Raw genomic sequence first — 21,211 nt, forward strand, 5'->3', positions numbered from 1 at the left:
TGGGGTCTGTGTGAATCCTGGCAGTTTAGACACAGAGGACCATGAATCCTATCAACCTGCATCCGTTCTGCGACAGTGATAGTTTGAAGTCTGAACACATTAGCGACGCTGTCAGTCTTCAGGGGGCGTTGGAGTGAGACTTGCTGGATCAGAGAAGTAGCCTTGTTGACACTTCACAAACATTTGTTAATGAAAAGCCAATGTATGGTGTGACCACATTTAGTCCACCGTCCCTGCTGCGGTGCTGGTGTCTAAACAGTTTCTACACTCATGATGCAATGGCATCTTTATTTATTGTAATTCTTGATCCCTTGTTATGAAATCAGCTCTTTATTTCTGTGCCAGAGTATTTGTGTCCGCAGCTCATTCACGATGGTGGCAGATTGGCCAGTGTGGGCAGCTCTCAGACTCTGGGACTTGGCTGCAGCTCTGCGCACTCTGCTGTGTGCCTGGTAATGCATGCAGGGTCACCACCTGGCTGCAGGATCCTCGAGCCGAGCAGCATCAGAACGGAACAAAAGCTCGGGCCTCACGCAGGAACAAAGAAAACCACAGATCTCACCTACTTATTTAAGACGAATACAAACCAAATAGGAGCCCAACAGCTTTAAAAGGCAACATGATGGAAGAGGAAAAGAGTGAATATACAACATATTCTTCTCATATTATTAAATTATATTAAGTGCAGCTTAGTCTGCGGTTAAGCAATTTGATGTTTTGCAAACGACAGAAGGGATTCTTGTCTTTTCGAGCAGTGAAATGCAACAGTTCTTGAACAGAAGAAAGTTGGATGTGCCCTGTCTTTCTTTTCACACTCCATCTCCCACCCTCCACCTCCTCATACCCCCATCCTCAACTCCGTGGCCCTGGTAGAGAGGCATCTGCCTACCTGTCTCAACAGGTGTCATTCCCACACTGCAGCATCCGATGTCTGGTCCACAGATATATGCTAATATCATGCAAATGCCATATAGCAGATCAGGAGGTGACACATATTAATGAAAGTCAAAGCTTCATAATCAGCCACAGAAGTGCACTGTCCTTGACGAACGGGACATCTTCAAATGTAACTGAAGGTCAGCGGACGGTACATCACTGGAGATGCTGCTAAAGGCCTTATAGGCAACATCTGCTGTGACACGTGGCGGCACGGACACATGCATGGGGTCGCGCGTGCTGAAGAACATGCACACTTTTATGCGTTAACACACACACACACACACACACAGAGCCCTGGCTGCGGGATGAAGGAGGCTGACTCATGAAGACATGTGTTCATTATTATAATATAGTCAGTGAAGAAGTGTCTTTAGCTGATCATAATTCTGGGCCAGGTGATGTATGTGACAGAGCAGGAGACTCTCTTACAGACTCTCTTACTGCTTCTTTCAAACCAACGAGGGGAAGGAAAGACTTGAGTGGAGTCTCCGTTTGTTCCACATACATCATAAGACAAGTGTGGACAGGGTGTTGCAACACAAAGTCAAACAGGGTCAGCTGTGAGGGACTATGGTGCATTGCAGAACTCCAGCATGTGGGGAACTAACAGGAAGAAGGAACTTTACCCAGTTCATTTGCTCATATTGATGAAGTCACAGTGATTTGTTTTTTTCACTGCTTTTCTAACAGCTTCAGCTGTAGGAAGCAGCTTTTCTAAAAAATAAAAAAAAACTCTGATGAAGCTCAGAGTTTTTGATACATATGCACCTTTGCAGCTCTGCTTGTTGTAAGTTTCCCAGTTTTCACACAAATTGCACATAAAAGCAAAAATACTGACTTTAAAATATCTGTATTGAATAAAACTTGACACCTGCAAAGTGCAACACACGTCTGTTGTTTGACTGCAATTTGTATCAAGATCAATTAGACAAAGTCATATTTATTTTCTCTTTCAACTTCCCAGGGTCCACTGAACCATCATGATGGTAGATCCACACATGGTCATCATGAAGACACAGTCTGTAAATTCTCCATCTGTCTGCGATAAATTTCTAATGATGCAGCATTTGAGATCAGCTTCATATTCTTTTTGATCAACCTTCGTACTTATACCCCAGTGGGAGGTAGAACACCATGGAAGCACTTCTGAGAATCAGGTGCTTTGGATATGGAGTCTGGACAGAGGTGGTGGTGGTGATGAGGGATGGAGCAGGAAGTTGGGTTGTCTGATGAAAGCTTCTGATTGGACGGTTTGAAGGGTGATGATCTGGTAGGGACAGGAGGGAGAGAGAACGTTTTAAACTTTGACAGCTTACAGGTGATTGGTTTGAGGCGAGCGTGTTGGGTTGTGATTGGATGAAAATAATGAGCTGGTGGAGCCTATAGACAGCAAGAACTGTGCATGAGTACTTAACTTTAATTTTTGTAATCTAAAATCTCTGGCTATCATTTTGTCCCCTTTTATTCTACAAGAAATGTCTCAAACGAGTCATAATATGGTTTTGTAAGTGCTCTTCAACATATATTTTATTTGACGCCATTCAGTTATTCATTTGTGGATCTAACAGTGATGCAGCACAGGATCAAAACTAAACATGTGGGCAAACTAGATGATCACAGAAGTGAATTTACAGATGCAGCGTCACGAGCACAGACGACTGTAAATGTTCCGTGCAACAACAGGTGCGAGCAGGCGTGCACCCCCACACCAACAGTCAGCAACAAACACTCAAACCACTCTCCTCTCGTCTTGTTCCTTTTATGGGAGCTGTTTAGTGGAGAGGCCCAAAATTCGATCATGCATTTCTCTCTCTCGACTGAAGCCCTCCATATTTAGAGAGTCTATTTGTGGCAGTGTCTCTCCACAGTTGCCTTTGCCATGCCCTGAGGAGAGAGAGAAAGGGAGGGGGAGGGGGCTAATAAACCTCCCTATGCCGCGTTTAGTTTTCAAAACTGCAGCAGAACTGGCACTCACCGCCCGCAGTGCACAACAGAGCATGAACACACTGATAAACTGGAATAGACACAGTACCGAGGATTGTCATATAACCGGAGGAGTAGATAGTCTGACCTGTGCACACTGTTTGAAACCCCTCACTTTCTTGCTGTTTCGTGGCCGCAGGTTGAACTGTGTTTGATAAGAGAACATTTTTATCCTTCAAGAGATGCTCAGCATGCAAAGAAGAGCCACAGGATTTATTTACCACCTGGAGCTGAGGGGAGAGAGGAAATGATCAAATTCCTTTTCAGAAGGTTTTGTTCTTGGTAATCACATATACAGCTAGGATGGCACCATGTAGAGGACATACATCCACCGAGACCCGACAGTCCCCTTAAATTAAAACAACCCTTACAGCTAAGGCCACATTACGTGTGTTGTTACAGGTTGTGAGCCTCGTCTGTTACCATACAGCAGCTGAAGAGATTTTTATCTGGATGTGCACGGAATTGCCCACACAAGATTCACACATAAATATCACAAAAATCAACAAAAGTATTTAAAAAAAAACAAATCTCACAATGTTTAAGAAAGTGAAAAAAAAAAAATCATTCTCCGACCCATACTGCATCCTTTCACCAAGTATTGTGGAAATCCATTCAGTAGTTTCTGTGTAATCCTGCTGACAAACAAACGTAGAACAAATCAAGAACATAACCTCCATGACAACGGTTATAAACATGGCACACAATTGATGATTAAGAGGACTTACAACAATTTTACAATATATAAGAAAACTAATTTAGAGCTATACATTATTACTGATGGCATGCAGAAATTAATTTTGAGCCCACTCTTCTCCCTCAAGCTTATTCTTCGAGACTGAATTTACAATGTTACACAGAGTGTCACATGTATAATAATCTATAGATGGAAGAACATATTTCAGAATTGACTGTCAAAGACTTAACCACAAGCCATTTGGAAGGACATAGTCTTAGCTGAGCTACATCCATGTCATGACAAGACAGCTACTTGCAGTTGATTCAAACTTTCACTCCCTCTCTACACCCTTTAGCCCTACTTGGCACCAACCCTTTGTTTTGCACGTGGCCATGAAGGGGTCGTGTTGTTTCATTTCTCTATGAGATGTAGGGGTAGTGGCCATCCAGCCCTTCAAACACCCCTTTAACCGTAGTGTATTCAGGACCCCCCTAAAAACAAAGGGTAGATGGAAATTCCTGAATGCTTTAACGAACGGGTGAAGTGAATCAACATGGCGACCGCTGCAGGTAAAAGGGCTCATAGCCTGAGTGTAAGTATGAAATCTTGCAAAATAACCATGAAAAATGTCTAAATCCAGCAGAAGATCTTCCAGTAGAAAATGAAAATGTTATTGAATAGCTGTGAGAAGCATTTCATTGCATTGGATAAAAAACAGAAAGCAGATTGAAGCAAAAAACTACAAATATAAAACCCACATAATGATTTGTTTAAATATGAGACGCACGTCATAATCAGATCTGATGGAGAGTTTATTTATTTCAAACACTGGATTTTTGCTGCTGCTGTTGACTGTTTGACTTTAAGCTGCAACATGTTTGGCTCCATAATGACAACATCCCTTCAGTAAAATAACATCCAGGCTGAGCTTATTGGCTCATTGTCATTAATTAATATTTACCGATGAATATAAAACGTGTCAGTGACCTAGAAACGGAGCTGAAAAAAGAGGGAACATGCCTTCAGTCGTACAGCAGCACAGATCACAGTGTTATCAGGGAGCCAATGTGGGGAACAGTGTAGCCTACTTCTGAATTCATCCTCCTATTGAATGTTTTATTTTTCTCATAGACAATACAAATGTATGTACGCTTGTCATTAATGTATCCCTGGTTCTCAGCCAACCTGCACCAACACTGTAAGCATCTATACACAACAGCAGCACCATGTCAGAACTCAGTGAACAGATATAACTGATAAAAGTGACATCAGACTTTAGGAGTTAACATTAACAACAGCTCTGTTAGTTGCACTAATTCATTTTCATCTGTGCTTTTCTGCCGTGACATGTAAATGGACTGTATTAATATAAATTCAAGACAACCACGCAAAGTGCTTTACAGTATAAGTTGCATTCACACATTTAGCACAACAATATGCAGCGGTACTCTGTCAGTACAGTCAGAGGCAGTCTGGGGTTCACTACCTTGCCCAAGGACAGTGGGGAATGGAGACTGTTAAGAGGATCGAACCACTGACCTGCTGGTTAGTGTACGACCCTTTCTACCTCCTAATCCACGACCCGCCCTTGTCAGGTGTCTGCTGTGAAAAAGGCCTGTGTTGAAACAAGTCAGTTTTATTTATAAAGGCCCAACTGACAACATAAAAAATCTGAGCATGTGACAACTGTCATGTTTTGAGTCTTTGGCAGAACCAACACTTATCAAACGGCAAAGCAGGTACAGATGATGGTGGATTTGAACAATAAAAAACAGGCTTACAGTGAAGTTGGCAGATGAATTCCAAAATAATCCAAAAAGCATAACGACCAAAACAAGCAGAATCACTTGTAAATCCAAGTGTGTGGACAACACTCTCCACTACAATGGAGAGTGTGGAGCTCAGAGACAACAGGAGGCAGGAGGATAACTGAACTCAGGTGGGACACTGTGGTGGGTGGAGTCACAGGAGCAGGCAAACAGGAAGTAATTCAAGCAAGAGACACAGAAGGTCAGTAATTTCAAAGTAAAAAAGGAAATAATGAATTCAAAGAGAAAGAATTACCAAGTAAAACAGGAAGTGAGAAAAATATGAGTGGAAAACCAGTTCACATTCAAAACATCAAAAAGTACAAAGACTCTCTTGTCCACAAAGCTGTGGAGGAAGAATCATGACATTAAATAAACAAATAGAAACAAAATGTCACCCACTGAACCCTCTCTGTACAGAGGAGACCTAGATCCAGGAAAGACCACACACACACACAAACACACACACACACACACACACACGCACACACACACACACACACACACACACACACACAGAGGCCTAACTCAAGGACCATCCACACAAAGAAACATAAGAGACAGTAGATGCTGAAAGAAACACGTGATTCAGGGACAGTTATGGAAAAAATGTAGGTGAGCAGAATTGTTTTTGTTTGTCCAGGTATGTGTTGATTAATCACAGAACACACTCCATGTTTTTCATATGGATCTTTATTATTTTAAGTACTGCCCTAAATCAAATCATTTATCATTTATGAGATTTTGTTGTCTACTGCCAGGAACAATTTAAGACTCAATAACTATATTGTGATTGTGCATGTACGGTACAACGAAAATTCTATTAAATTCAATCCAAGCGTTTATTGTCATTGAACAGCTGGACAACGAAACTTACGTGTGTTGGTGTCATCCTCAAATCCAATTGTACATGTTAGACAGATGTATATAGGAAATATACAAATGTTTAAAAAATCAACTATTTAATCAAACATAAATAAAAGCAAAAGAAGTATAAAATAAAGTTCTGCAATAAAAATTTGAATACAAGTCAAGGTCTGCATACAATAGCAGTAAAGTGACGGATATAGATAAGTGTGATGAATGAAATGAATATTGTACAGTGTGTGTTCGTGTGAACTATGATGCAGTGTTCTAAGGTGACATGATGAATATGATGGATCAATGTTGCACGTGATACATGTGATGACAGTTGCACGTGATACATGTGATGACAGTGCACAGTGAAGTCTCGTCAGACTGAGGAGAAGTTCAAAAGCTTTACTACTTTTTCCTTCTGATGCAGACACGTCGACCTTTAATTTCTGTGTTTGGAACATGTGCAACAAGTTATCAGAGTTAACTAAGTTTACATGTGAGTGTTTTCATGTGGCACACAGTGGTCAGCCTGTGGAGAATCAAAGGGAAGGCAGTGATCGCCCTCTAGTGTTCAGAGGCCGTCAGTGACCTGTCCCTTGTGTGCCGGCCGCGCTCCATGATCACATCTCACCCCTCAGTGAACATCAGGGGAGTAACACAGCAGCAGCAGCAGCAGCAGCTCTGGAGGCTCCACACTGATGCCTCTGCCCCCACGAGGTTCACAAGCTCACTCTCCAGGTCCATCAGATACAGAAGACTTTCTCCAGGCTTCAAACTGAAGCTGGTGCTGTGTTGTTTCTCCCACCAACACATATGAGTTTTTATTCTCACCACAGGTCACATGTAACAGAGTGGTGTGAATGCACAAACACATACAGTACGTGTGCACATCAGCAGAAGCAGCAGCAAATCACTCGACTTCATTTATTTATTGCAAACAGAACATTTCTTCAAACCCTGACAGGATTTGTGTCCATGGCAACTGAGTGCGGTTGGACCTGTTGAAATGGACGGAGGATGTTCTGGAACTAAATAAAAGCAAATTTAAGGATCACATTAAATGAAACATGTGTAATCAGCTCCAGAGCTACAACTCTCAGCTGAGAAAAGAAATCAACTGAATTTCTATTGGTTCAAGTGAGGTTTAATAATCTTTCAAACACGGTGGCTTCACAGAGAATCTGTTATTGCCACAGAATTATAATCTGTCCTGAGATCAGCTTCAACTGCTCTAAATTGCAGCAAAGTATGTGTAAATATAGCCAATTTCAAACATGAGAATTAGGTTTGCCTTTCTCATTTGAAGAACCCAGCAGGAGATTGTTCAGGTCAGACATGTTCACAACAACAGGAAAATGTGAGGAACATTCAGGTGAGGGGGGGCATCAGGGTAGAGTGTCAGCACATTGACACCAGTGTGGGCTCTTATCACCAAAAGCTCTTGAATATCGTAGTCTTTCCAGTTTTGCATGTTTCATTCACTGTGAATTATGAAGATTGTATGCTGCTGTCTTCTCATATGGGCTCACTCAGACATTTTCCGGACATTTTAGGACAGTCTGAGGAAGAGTTCCAGAAAATGTCTGAGGCAACTGACTCAGACATTTGCATTCTCAAAACAGTCCTCCTGGAAAATACCAGGACTTCTGTGCATGTGTGAAAGCAGCTTGTGTTTTGTACAAAATCCTAAACAACCAGGTAGAAATCCACAGTCATAGTTTCCAGTTTAACTGTAGAATATGATCAATCTGAAGATTTATCTGAAGTGAGAAAATGAACTCATCCAATCCAACTTCAAACAGGCGCATGAATCAATGTAAAGATCCAGAGTCCCCCTGTATGACTCGTACTTCTTAACCTCTCACATAAAAAGACTCTTCACATTGCAAGAAGATTGTTTTTGTTGTTTCTAAGAGATGCAGGAATGTGAAGTGAATGTCCTGTAAGAGGAGAACAAATCCACTACATTATTTCCAATGTGGACACTGCTCTCAGGAACAGAAACAAAGAAGGACCTGGAGAATTGTTCAAGGTTGGAGGCCATTACTGACCTTTCAGTGTTACCAGAAAAAAAATCTATGTATGATCAGTGACCATGACACACATTTGGTGGCAATGTTTTATTTTTTTCTAAGTTTTTATTTAAGGACCATCTAGTCTGTTGTGTCAATTTGCACTTTTTGAATTTCAGCCTTGGACACAGATGAAATGATGTGACATATTTCTCATTTACCAACACTGCAACTGTTCATCTTCCATCCAACATAAACACATCAAAATATACAGAGTCATACTGTCTTTCCGTTTCTGAATATAAATCAATATTCAATTAAAAATAAGAAAATAAATTAGCAAAACGTAGGCAGATTTCATGGCATCTGTATTTCAAGCTATATGTCAAGATGGATGTAATCAGAATGTTAACAATGACATTTAAATCCACTATTTGAAAAATAGTAGAAGTATGAAAACACACACACTTTTGAATTGAATTATTAGTCAGTGTCTTTCTGTGAATTTGTTCTAAAAGTCTAACAGCAGAGGTCGCTGTTGAGCACTGGATATTTGGCTGCTCTGGTGATACTGTTGTTCTAAGAGACTGTTGTCGTGACAGTGGAGTAAATGAAAACCTTGTTTTAAAAAGAGTAAGGTCATAGGTCGCAGCAGGTATCAACACACCAGGCCAGCTGTCCCACCAAAAAACTCTGAAGGGTTGGGGATTATAACAGATTTTTCAGACTTCATGTATTTCTTAAAAGTCCCCCTCTGCTGAAAACAAGTTTTTAAACATGTTAACAGGGGTCGGGGCATGTCAACAGATTCCTAGATTATATAGTCACAAACTGAGGAGGGAGGGTCTAGAATTAAACTCATGTATTTAAAATTTAAAATTTCATGTCAAAGCTTTTGAATGTGTATACATATAAGCAAATAAAAGTTGTAGGGGCTGTCACAGCTGCTGGGGTGGGACCTAACAGGGGTCTTTTGTATTCATGTATTTTTTTTGCAATTCTAGGTTATGGTCAGAATGATGCTGATTCTAATTTAAGCCTTGGAGACTTGCTGCCATGTCAAAGCCTTAAATGACAAGATGCTTGGAGACTTTTAACAATGACACATCACTGGTCTGTTCAGTGACAGAAGCAGATCTAGGTGTGACTGATGATCATTTATGATTTGACTGAGGGTTTAAAATGCATACACATACACCACCTGATGGTGGCTGGTGAAATATTTAACCCCCAACAGCCTCAGTAAAGCTTCTGATGACTGTCAACAAAAGATCTTAGTGGTTTGGCTGATAGTTTGCATGTTGTATTTCTCTTCTACTACAACCACACACCCAAGATTCTTATCTTATCGCACTGTATCCTTTTGAATTGAGTCCTGTTGCATCATCCTGTTTGATTTGGTGTCATCTTGTTTTATCGATGGGATGTTAAAACATGGCAAAAATGCATTCGTCATTGGCTCCTGTGTTGACATAAAAAAGAAGCACATGATTGGTTAAAGGTTCAGGGTGTAGGATTTAAGGCGCTTTCAAACCTGCATTGTTTGGTCCAGACTTTTCAACTTAGTCTGAATAAAAAGAACAGGGGTGAAAAGTGCCTCAGACCAGTGGACCTAAATCTAGTCCAAGGTAGCTGGTCATGGTCCAGATCAAACTGAACAATGATTTGGTTTGTTTGCAGTGTGAAAACATTGTTTTGGATCGTTCAGACTTTTGTATTGAGGCGGTAATTAACAATAGAAGAATAAAAAGAAGCGGAAGCAGCTCACAGGATTGTTCAGAGTCTTCACCTCTGACGAAATACTATTTGAATGACGAGGACATTTATTTTCATAACGATATTACTGAAGCAAAAACGGTGAAATGGTAGGACTACTTTTTTCAATGCACTTAATGTCATATCAAATTCTTTAGTTCACTCTCTAAATCACAATTTGAAACCAAAACTAACAGATCAAATGTAAACAAGGTAACAAAAATATGAATCTTGGTTTGGACCATTGATCTGAAAAGTAAGAATTGTCTTGTTGTTCTTAGCATAGCTTGAGTCCTTCATGTCTACATAGGAGGCGGGTCCTCTTTCAAGGAGCCTGCCATGTTTCTACAGAAGCTCATAACCGACACTATAAATAATTTTTCTAGAGAAGGCCTTTCATGTTTTTGCCTGAAGGGCACCAGAGATTCTTTAATATGCTTAGAGGGAAGGTGTGAGGGGAAGTGGATTTAGTTGGTTGCAATCACCACTAGATGTCACTAAATCACACACTGGCCCTATGATAACTTTAATAATGCTGGATTCCATTTAGCTGCACCAGTTCCAGGGCCTTGCTATTGTTTGCCTACTCACAGAATTTAGATGGATACTCTCTTGGACGATAACATAGTTTTTTTCACTAACGGTCACTAAAACTGAGCTTATGAGTATTTCAGTTACCAGGGTAAGAAGAAAGATCATTTCTGAGTTGTCTCTGGACTCAACCGCAACATTCTACAGGTGCAACGATTCCACTGCAAATGTGTGTGACAGGAATATATGAGAGGGGAAACCTTCTGTGGCGGCTGGAGGAGGCATGTGGGGACATTCCACTGGAGATCATCCAGGGGAGGATTCGACACACCAGGGGGTACTTCCCCTCGCTGCCTGGCCATGGCTGACATCGCGTGTGATGTGTGGATGACAATGGAAATGCTCATGTAACCAATACATAAAGCTGAGGCAAACAATGCCTTGACATATTAACACTGAAGAGGAGGGTTTATGGGAATTAGGCTGGTTCATGCTCGGGATTAGTCTATTCTCACATTTACAATATTTTATCACCCACCATCAGTTTGGTCCTCTGTAAAATAAATGATGCTTGCGTATAAAAATACAGAAGAGTTTCTAAAGCATATTGATATATTACATGAACATGTCAGTGTGTAACAGGTAGAACATGTAATCAGTGTGTTTCATGTATATGACAGGATGTGTACTAGTAGAGTTAGATTACTAGCAGAGATTTGAAAAAGTAAGAGAACATAGTTTTAGAAAATATGTGTAAATACTACAGTTGTGTCATCTTTGTATTACAATTCCAGAATGAATTAAGTTGTACCAATCACATGTTAGTATTGAGTGTTGTATAGCTGATGTTGTATGAATCTACGCGTAGGTTTTCACACACACACACGTGGCCATCAGTGCAGTGGTGGGAGCGACAGAGCGGAGGGGCCCGGGAATGTGTCGGCTCTAATCCCAGTGAGGGACAGAAGATGCTTTAGCAGATCTCCTCTGGTCCACATGAGTGGCCCCGGGCAGTGATGTTCCCACAAAACCCCCCGGAACTGGATAAAGAGAGGCCGACGCCTGTTTGGTTAGCGCTAGACTTTCACACTGATGAGAGCAGCTCAACTAAAATAATCGACAACAATGGCGGCAGAGGTGGCTGCGGCCCTTCCTCTCCCGGTGATTTGCAAAGATGTCAGAATGAATCAAGAGCAAAAAGTCAAACCATGCGGAAGAGGCCTGCATGAACCCACATGGAAGATTACTATGAATAATTATATATAGAAAGATTTAACTACCTTGGTGAGACATTGACTTCAACACCTAAGCTCAGTCAGAAAGTAAACTATATTGACAAGTTTTTTGCCTAGTGTGGAAATATTAGATGTTTAAGCACCGTCATCCATTCATGGCATCTCATTTATTAGTTAACAGCATATTCCAAAACAAAAACTTGAGTTTAATAACATTGAATTTGTAAAGCAATAATTGTGCCTATAGAGGTGAAATGTATTCATGGAGCAGCCATGACTCCGGACTTGAGGAGCTGGTGGGAACCGTGCAGTGAAGAGTCTGAGGCAGCGCAGCATGTGCTAAACAGGGCGGACAGCTGACTCAGCACCACCCGGTTGTCTATGTGTGTTCACTTGACAGTGTCTTTATCCCCAGCGACAGAACACAGCCTCAGGGCCCGAACGTCCCTCACAGCTATCAGAAAATCCTCCTCCCAGTCCGGTCCCAGGAATTCTTACAGACGCCCACTGATCCTGAACCGTCCTCTCTCTCTGTCTCTCATCCCACAACAACAACAACCAGTCATGAGAGCAGAGGGCAGTTATTCAATACCACACGAGAAGCTCACAGGGTTCTTTTATAGGTTTATGAAAACAGAAGATTATGTAAGTATTATAAAAGTGTTTGGATGAGTTACTGGATGAGTTACTGGATGAGAAACATGAACATTAGTTATAATAAATTTTTTTTTAAAATGTCCATGTGTAGACTAACTTTATGAACATCAATCAAATGTCAATTAACCCATCTTTGCTTCATCATTGTTTGGGCCCTATAGGTGTCTATATTAAAGGGATAGTTCACCCAATAATGAAAATTCACTGAAGTGGAGTTTTGGAGTTTGAGGGGTAAACAGTGTTGCAGCCAAATCCAATACATTGAAGTAAATCTTGAGTAAAAAAAAACGACAGAAAAAAACCATAAAATGCCTAAATGTCCACGGTGATCCAAGCACGAGCGCGGCTCCAGAGGAAGATATCAGAGGACATTTAGACTAAAAACACGGTGTAAATTATGTTGTTTCAAGTCAAATGTGAATGTCAGGGCTTGTAGGCCATTTGGCTTACACGACAGGAGCAGCATGGAGGAATTGAAGAATTGGTCACCATTTACTGCAATTGTATTGGATTTGGCTGCAACACTGTTTACCCCTCAACTCCAAAAGTGTTTTGTGGACCCTTCACACTTTTCTCTGCAATGCAAATAAATTCAGGGTACTGACCAAAATTCACACTGCTTAATTTGCCACATGATGTAAAAGGATGGAAGGCAACATGAAACATTGTTAGATTTTATTAAACTAAATGTAACGCTGTAATGTAACATACATGTAATGAAGTTCATTCTGTCACTAATTGGGGATGTGATGGGGTGGTTCACTGGTTTCTGGCTTCTCCTCATGTTGATTTTTCATATATAGTTTCAGACACAGTGTTAACAACAGCACTAGTGATAGTTTTAACCTATGAACTTTTTTGAATTTATTGACCATCATTGACAACTGTGTGTGATTCTTCCTCTGGGACACCAAAACTTCACTGTGCGTATTTCACATTCAAGATGCTTTGTTATCAAACTCCTGTATCACTTAGACTTAGCATGACTATCTGGAGAAAAATATTATGGGAGTCGCTTCTTTTGTTGTTTTGATGCTACAAAGTCCATATTAAAAGCACCTTACATTGAACATGATTATATCGGAGTGAAGATGAACGTGGACAAACCTCTTTCTGACTTGAAGAATGTAAGAAGTGGCTCATGAAACATACATCAGTGGTTTGATAAGAGCCTGATCTGTTCTGTGGGTGAATAACTGGCGACACAGAGAAGCTTAGTCACTGCGGCTGCTCTGATTCAGCTCCACACATGCACAGACTCGTTCAGCGGTAATCACGGCATGGGCCCTGCTCTGCTCTGCTCTGGGCCCATGAATGCTGCAAACCTGCATTCCCACACCTGCCCGAGGCGCCCACTGTTCACGTCTGTACTCTGAGCTGGACAGAGAGGAAGTGGGACACGGAGACAGAGGAATCCATCACAAGAGACAGAGGTTTAAAGGAGGGGGACAGACAGATGAAGACCAAAAGAAAATGGACTTGGGTATTCTCCACTTCACACAGGTCCTTGCTGAGGCTTCGTGGCCTCCAGCACGAGGAAGACAGGCACAGATGTTGTTTGCAGGATCGTGGGGGGGAGCACATGCCGCTGCCTGCACCTGTACACCAACGACGACTCCACATAACAGGGTGTGTAAAGAGAAGCGTGGCAGTGTGCGTTTCCTGAATACTCAATTTACAATTTGTACACACAGAGCTGCCTTTAATCACCATAGTGCGTTCACATAGTTTCACACTCGAATAGCTGCTTGTGAAACGTTGCTTATGGTAACTCGCATGTGTTTACTCCCCAAACAGCCTTCGAGGCACAAAGCAAGCCTTTCCTGTCCTATACAGTCCCTTATAGGTGAAATGTTTGTTTTCTCATGTCGTCGTTTGTGCAGTGGCATCCAAGTGTTTCGCTCATGAGATATGAGATAGGGGTAGAAAATTGCTTATTTGTGCAGAGAAACAGGAGATATTTCCTTCTCCCTCTCCGTGGGCCCCGAGAGGAGGAAAGGGCAGAGCGATTGGTCAACAGAGGTCTCACTTTCTAGGGGCAGCTGAATACCGGAGGAGCTGACAGGTATGTACATATTGGAATGTGCTTCTCAGCCACACCTGTGGGGGGGGGGGAGACACACCCGCCAAGCCTGGCCTCTCTCATCCCACTGGCTGATCTCCTCGTGATTGACAGCTGAAGGAACTATTTGGCTCCGGTCCACGGGAGCCCAGGGGGCAGGTATGGCGAGTTCAGAGCACGAACCAATGGCAGCTGTGAAGTCCCTCCGAGCGAGGCGGGGCCGCAGTGAAATAAAACTCATCAATGGGGTGTGTCTCCAAAGGTTGTCAGCAGTCATCAGCGAAGGGCCACCGCTGCAGGAGCCCACTCTGACCAGTTACAGCTTAACTAGTTCCTCGCTGTGTCCAGATCCGGGTGGTTTTCAGCCTGCAGAGATGGTAGAAAGAGACTGACAGGAACTTTCTCTGCTTCTGACAGATTCACCTTTGCTGGGGCTGAATGATGGAAATGGAACAACAGACCTCATCTGCTCCGACCTCTGGAACTCAGCTCTCAGGGCCAGGACTTTGAAGAAGAGGATGGCAGATTCTCACAGCCCTCACTGGAGACTTTTTAATGCACCAACAGGTCCTTCGTCACAGCTGGACAGAGATGAAAAAGTTGCTGTGGTTCTGTGGTCGCTCACATCTCCTTATCACTTTTCCAGCCCAGCTATAGATTGTGTATCCGTTGGACGGAGAACTGATAAGGGCATGTGGATGACATTACCTACAGATACTGCAGAGACAGAGCCTCTGGCGTTATTCTGTCATTCACTCTTCAATTTGTGAACATGTTGATTACTGTTATCAGTTGTTTACTTTTAAGGCATTAATTCTTTCTGAATGATTGAGTAGAACTGTGATTCATTGCTTTTTAAAGATGTTAATGAGCTATTGAAGAATGTGAGCTTTTTTAGTTGCAGATAGAAATTTACTGCTCAAATGTTTAGTTTATATTAGAACATTAGAATGATTTGTCTATAATTACTTTATCTAAACGGTGATTCAGCTCTAGACAAATTAAGTTTAAATCCAAGGACTGAAGTTAATTATAACTTTAAAATGTCATATTCTGTTTCATAAAATGCAAGAAAAACATTCATTTCCTTCAGGCAGCTGTAAACACACCTGGTTAAAAGTCATATTTAGCAGACATATGTCAGAAAGCAAGATTACAGCTTTCTTTTTCAGGTGCAACTTCAGGCAAAAGGATGCATTTCACCAAAAAGGGCACAACCTGGTTTGACAGTTGAGAAACCAGCTGAGTCAAAGTGAACTGACAGCCTGACATGATGCAGCATGACTAATATAATCCATTCACTGTACACCGAGGACCAGCTGGAACACACAATTTAGGTGAGTGAATTTCATGCACACCAAGAGACTAACAGTTTTAAAACCAATAAACATGAACCTTTGACATTTTTCTTCAAAGAGAATATATATCTCACACTTAACTGTCTTTTTTCAATAAAATATCTTTCAATTCGATGTTTCATCCATTATCTCCTGCATTTTGAAAAGTGCTGTACAATGTATATGTTTTTAAACCAACCAACACACACACACATATATATACTGTATATATATTTCTTTTTTATAATTTTATTTTTAAAGATATATTTTGGGTGTTTGACCTTTATTGATGAGTGTGAAAAGGTGAGAGAGCAGGGAGGACATGCAGCAAAGGACCAGGTCAGATCCCAACCGGCTGCCGCTGCAGGAGAGCTCGGCCTCTGTATGTCGGGCACATGCGCTACCAGGGGAAAGCATTATGTTAATAAGACTTTGCTATTTCTAATGCATGAGTGATTTCAACTTATACCCATTTATATTTTCATGTTGCTTCACTTAAAAGAGCTCTGGGAAAACTCTTACAAATAACACAGCCTCCAATAAGGAGCTCTGGCAGACTGTCTCCCTCTGTTTTCCTATATCAATGACAAGATGGGGCTGAATTCAACCTTTACAACACATCTACTGCTGTTCTGATAAACTGCTCACAAAAGCCTGGGTCACCCGTTTGTTCCTGCATGTGGGGAAGTGGGTCTTACCAACAATCAGATGTTTTGGATATTATTTCTCATTTGCAGTATTTGTACCATATATGTAATACGACAATAATATTGCGATCATTGATAATAATAATAATAATAATAATAATAACAATAACAATAGCCAGAAGAAAATCTCTTTTAATCAGACATTTATTTCAAGAGCACTGCAATAGTGTTGTAATCTGTTGTACACTTTGTCAATACAGGCACATAATGTACTCCTCACCTCAAAACCAACTCCAAAAATACAAAAACAAGCAGCATCCACCGTATATAAAGAAGAACACACACACTGTAAGTCCCTTTGATCTACTGTCTCTCTACACTTGGAGGATCTTCTCTCCTCTGAGATAAAACCACCTTCTCACCACCGCTGCCACCTGAGGTCACTTCCACCTCCTAGCAAAGTCTTCCTCTTAAACCTGGACACAAACAGGCTCTCATCCTCCTAACAATTGAGTTTTTCGGGAAATTATTCTTTTGTTTTCCATGTTTTGTGTCTGTCTCTGGAGTGAGGATGTAACAGAAACTGTACAATCATCTGTATGTTGGTAATTATTGTTAAATGCCATTAATAAACACAGTAGTTTGACGCATTGAACGTCTCCTGGAGTCTGCAGCACTGATCATATGGATCAAAAAAAGGTTTGTTTGGCAATGACCATTTTAGCATTCCAATCCAAAACATGTTTGAAGCTAACTGTTTAACAGGCATTGCTCATTCAAATGCAGACAATCAGCTGAGATGCAAGATTAGAAAAACAAGTATAGTCTTGTTTTGTAAACCACCACAAATGATTTCAATATATATACTGGATTATAAATGTAAATAAGGAGATTAAATAAAGTGTGCAATTTATACTCATCAAATCATAGTGATATTGCAATGCCCTATAATGCAGAATAGATAGTAAAATGAATTTACTAATGTAAACATGGCTGGTAGGTCATAAAAGCAGGGCAGGCTGATGATGTTTACGCCAGACCGACCATAGAAGCACTGAGGTCCCACAGCTTTTTGGCTGCGGCGTCATCCAGGGCCTGTGGCGCCGCCGTTATGGGAGCACAGTCACTGTACGGTGGGAGAAATAAAAGAGGAGGACAAGATCTCCAAAAGTCAGTGATTTACTGCCAATAGATCGACAGACATTTTAGCAATACATCTTTTATGAGGCATAAAACCAAGTTCAGTTGGATTGATTACATCCACTCACTGCTGTGTGTTACTTTTGTGTTACTCTAGAATGTTGGCCTGGCCCCCCTAGTATTAAGTGAGCAGATAGTCAGCAGAATCTGATGGTCTGCAGAAGCCGCAAGTGAGTGAGGGGGGTGTGATGATGTGTCTAACACACGACAGACACAAAAATTAAACCCCCCAAAAAAAGAATATAAATATCTCGGAGCCATACGTTACATCCTACCGCTGTCTGCTGCACCACCCCTCTCCTGAATCCTGCGGATTATTTGTTGTTGTCGTGAACGCGTCTGAGCAGAGAACCCCCCGCTGTGTTAGGCATGTGTGAAAGGCAAACTGGGGAAAAAGGTCCTAACCCAATTCTCCGCGGGACACATGAAAAAGGATTTTGAAAATGTTAACTAATCAAGTGAGAAGTAGGATAATTTTTTCAAAAACAAACTTCTTTTTGCATCCAGCCTTCTGCTGGCCATCTAAGATAATACAAGTTTCAGGCATTTCCTCATTGGCTTCACTTCCAGACCCAGGACTACATCCATTTTATATACAATCTATGATGCCCACTAACTCTGGTCTCTGGTAAATTCACTGCTAATTACTGCCCCCTATTGACATAACAAGTGCACAGCGTGACATGAGATGAAAAACATGAGCAACAAATCATGACAAAGAGATGGATTCTATTCCGGTGAGACGATTCTCGGTTCTTTGTCCTTTAAAGTTCAAATCTAATTTTCATAAATACACTGATCAAATACATGACCTGTCTGGAATAGAAGTGACGGAAATCTGTCGTAGAGACAATGAACTTTCAAAGACAAAGAAATATTTCCAGGTGGAGATTCAACTTGATTAAATTGATGTGTGCAGTCAGGTGAGATTTCCTGTGGATGTACTTGCCTGTAGTAGAGGCCGCTGACATTGGCCAGGCTCTCGTCCACAGCGCAGTAGATGGTGGTCTGCGCTCCTTCCCGGGGACTTTTGAGCAGCATAATAAGTGGCTTTGCTATGATCCTCACCAACAGTGATAAGGTGGGGAAAATGTGGCGGCCTAGCTCTGTGCGGATGACCCCAGGGTGAAGGCTGTACACGGTCACGCCGGTGCCTGATGAGAGGGATCCATCAGATCACATGTTAGTTACAATACATGAAACTTTGCGAGGGACAATGTGGATTTGTGATTTTCCTTCTTGATTCCTTTATTCCTCCTTTAAATCATCTGGTTGATAATAACCTGCATTATAACCACACTTTATTTACAGGATGTAGTGTGCATCATACACTACCTTGCAGTCTTGCAGCCAGCTCTCTGCAGAAGAGCACATTGGCCAGTTTACTTTGGCCATAGCTCTTCTTAGGCTCATAGTCTTTATCCAGGTTAATGTCATCAAAGTGTATCTGACCTACGAGAAACAAGCCAATGCACAATTTAGACTCTGAAAATCAGACACAACTACAGGAGTTTCATCTGTCAAGAGTAAAACGTTACAGATGCATTTTAACAATGATGTTATCCAGCTATAAATATAGTGCCTTCACCTCTCTTGTGTGCCATGCTGGAGACGATAACAACACGACTTGGAGCCGACTTCTTCAGCAAGTCGAGGAGACTGTTGGTGAGGAGGAAATGACCCAGGTGGTTGACACCAAACTGCATTTCAAAGCCGTCCTCGGTCTTCCATTGTGGACACATCATGATACCTCAAAGAAAACAAAAACACATGCAGGATAAAACAAATAAACACACTCACACACACAAAGTAATACAAATACAAATAAAAAAGACAACACTAATACAAGCAAATATAAAGAAATTGGAATAAGACACTAAACATAATTTATTAAGAAAGATGTTTACATTAATGCACATCTGCTCTGCAACTTCCAACAGCCAAAGTGATCATCGGCGTAAGGAATATCTCATCTGCATCTCTGCATGTTGATCATCTTTACTTTGACATTGATCCTGCAGTGACAGATGGGAAATACCTGCATTGTTGATGAGGATGTCCAAGTGTTCCTCACTCTCCTCGACGTCTTTGGCCAGGTCTCTGACGGACTGCAGCGAGTTCAGGTCCAGCTTCTTTACCACCACATTGCCGTTGCCACTTTTCTGCCGGATCTCATCGGCGGCGATGCGGGCTCTGGTCATGTCCCTGCAGGCGAGGATCACTCTGGCCCCTTGACGAAAAATAAAAATCAGATTGTGCATGTTAAGATTTAATTAGTAATAGTGGAGCTAGTGTTGAAGCATTGGTCGTGATATCAGTCAGCTGTTGTACATTTCAGTGCCACTTTAAGGCCAATGACAAAGAGAACTTTGAGACAGTGAATAAACACGTCTGAAGGTCTCACCTCTCTGGGCCATGTCCAGGGCCGTCTCCTTCCCAATGCCAGTGTTGGCTCCTGTGATCAGGACTGTTTTCCCATCCAGCCTGACCTTGCTACGGCAAACTCTGCCAGCCATCCATCTTCGGAAGGTCAGCGCGCCAGCAGCTGGAAGAAAACAGATGTTAATGACACTGTTAACAATACTTTAACACTGACATCACATGTAGCGTAACATCTCTAGTCGTCTCATTGTGGTTCATTTGAAACTTTTCCCACATGAAACTTCACTTCTTCCTTTCCATAAACAGATGTGACAGCAGTATTGAGGTCCTCTGTCATAACAGAACTCATTTGACATGAATCAGACACAGTCTCTGTCTGTGATTCAAGATTCCAGAGTTTATGGTCATGTGCACACCAGTTACATTTAGCAGTCGCTGGCAATGAAACGCTTGGGTCACAGGCTCTCTTCTAGCAATGCTCGGCCAGATGGCAGCAGGCAGAACAGTTTATGGCTGGGGTGATAGGGGTCTTTAATGATCCGGTTGGCCTTCTTCCTACACGTGTAGAGGTCCTGTGTGGTGGTTTGGTTAGTTTTTATCCACCAGGTGAACATTCTCGGCAGAAATAGTTTACTTATCTAGCAGTGACATCTAAGAAAATGTGGAAACATACAAAGCCCCCTCACACAGAACACACCCTCTTAAAATGAAACATTCCTCTTACCTGCGATGACAGCAAACGTGAGACCGAACTTGTGGTTCTCCGCAAAGTCCTTCACGGCCTCTCTGTAGTTCTGCATGTTTCAGCCTGTCAGTTACAACCAGCTTCACTACACACAGGAAACTTTCTATAAAACCGGTTCACTCTGACCTGGCGTTTCTCTCGAGCTGCTTAGCCGCTGAGTACTTTACATCACAACAGAGGGGAAGTGACGCGGGCACCGGTGGGGGACTTTCAGAATAAGACTCTTGTTTATCGGCGTAGTTGTCATAGCAACTGACGTAAGAAACGGCACATAATGGCTGCTCTGCTGATGTGTTTTGCTTCTGCAGACAGTGAAGATGTATTTTGGTATCGTGAGTCAATGTCAGGTTCTCTGACACAGGTTTGATAATATTTTGCAGC

At 41.7% G+C, this 21,211-nt stretch overlaps 1 protein-coding gene across 1 annotated transcript; it reads right to left on the minus strand.

Annotated features, from left to right (window-relative positions):
* Positions 1 to 16,677: 16,677 nt before the first annotated feature.
* Positions 16,678 to 21,024, minus strand: si:ch211-107o10.3 (uncharacterized protein LOC407663 homolog). The gene is made up of 7 exons (XM_035155021.1): positions 20,810 to 21,024; positions 20,108 to 20,248; positions 19,742 to 19,933; positions 19,292 to 19,453; positions 19,039 to 19,155; positions 18,653 to 18,857; positions 16,678 to 17,629 (listed from the first exon to the last, which is right to left on the minus strand). The coding sequence occupies exons 1-7, from the start codon at positions 20,883 to 20,885 to the stop codon at positions 17,533 to 17,535; spliced, it is 990 nt and encodes a 329-aa protein (XP_035010912.1). The 5' UTR covers positions 20,886 to 21,024; the 3' UTR covers positions 16,678 to 17,532.
* Positions 21,025 to 21,211: the final 187 nt, after the last annotated feature.

The sequence above is a fragment of the Hippoglossus stenolepis genome, chromosome 1 (genome assembly GCF_022539355.2).
Source record: "Hippoglossus stenolepis isolate QCI-W04-F060 chromosome 1, HSTE1.2, whole genome shotgun sequence".
Lineage (NCBI taxonomy): Eukaryota > Metazoa > Chordata > Actinopteri > Pleuronectiformes > Pleuronectidae > Hippoglossus > Hippoglossus stenolepis.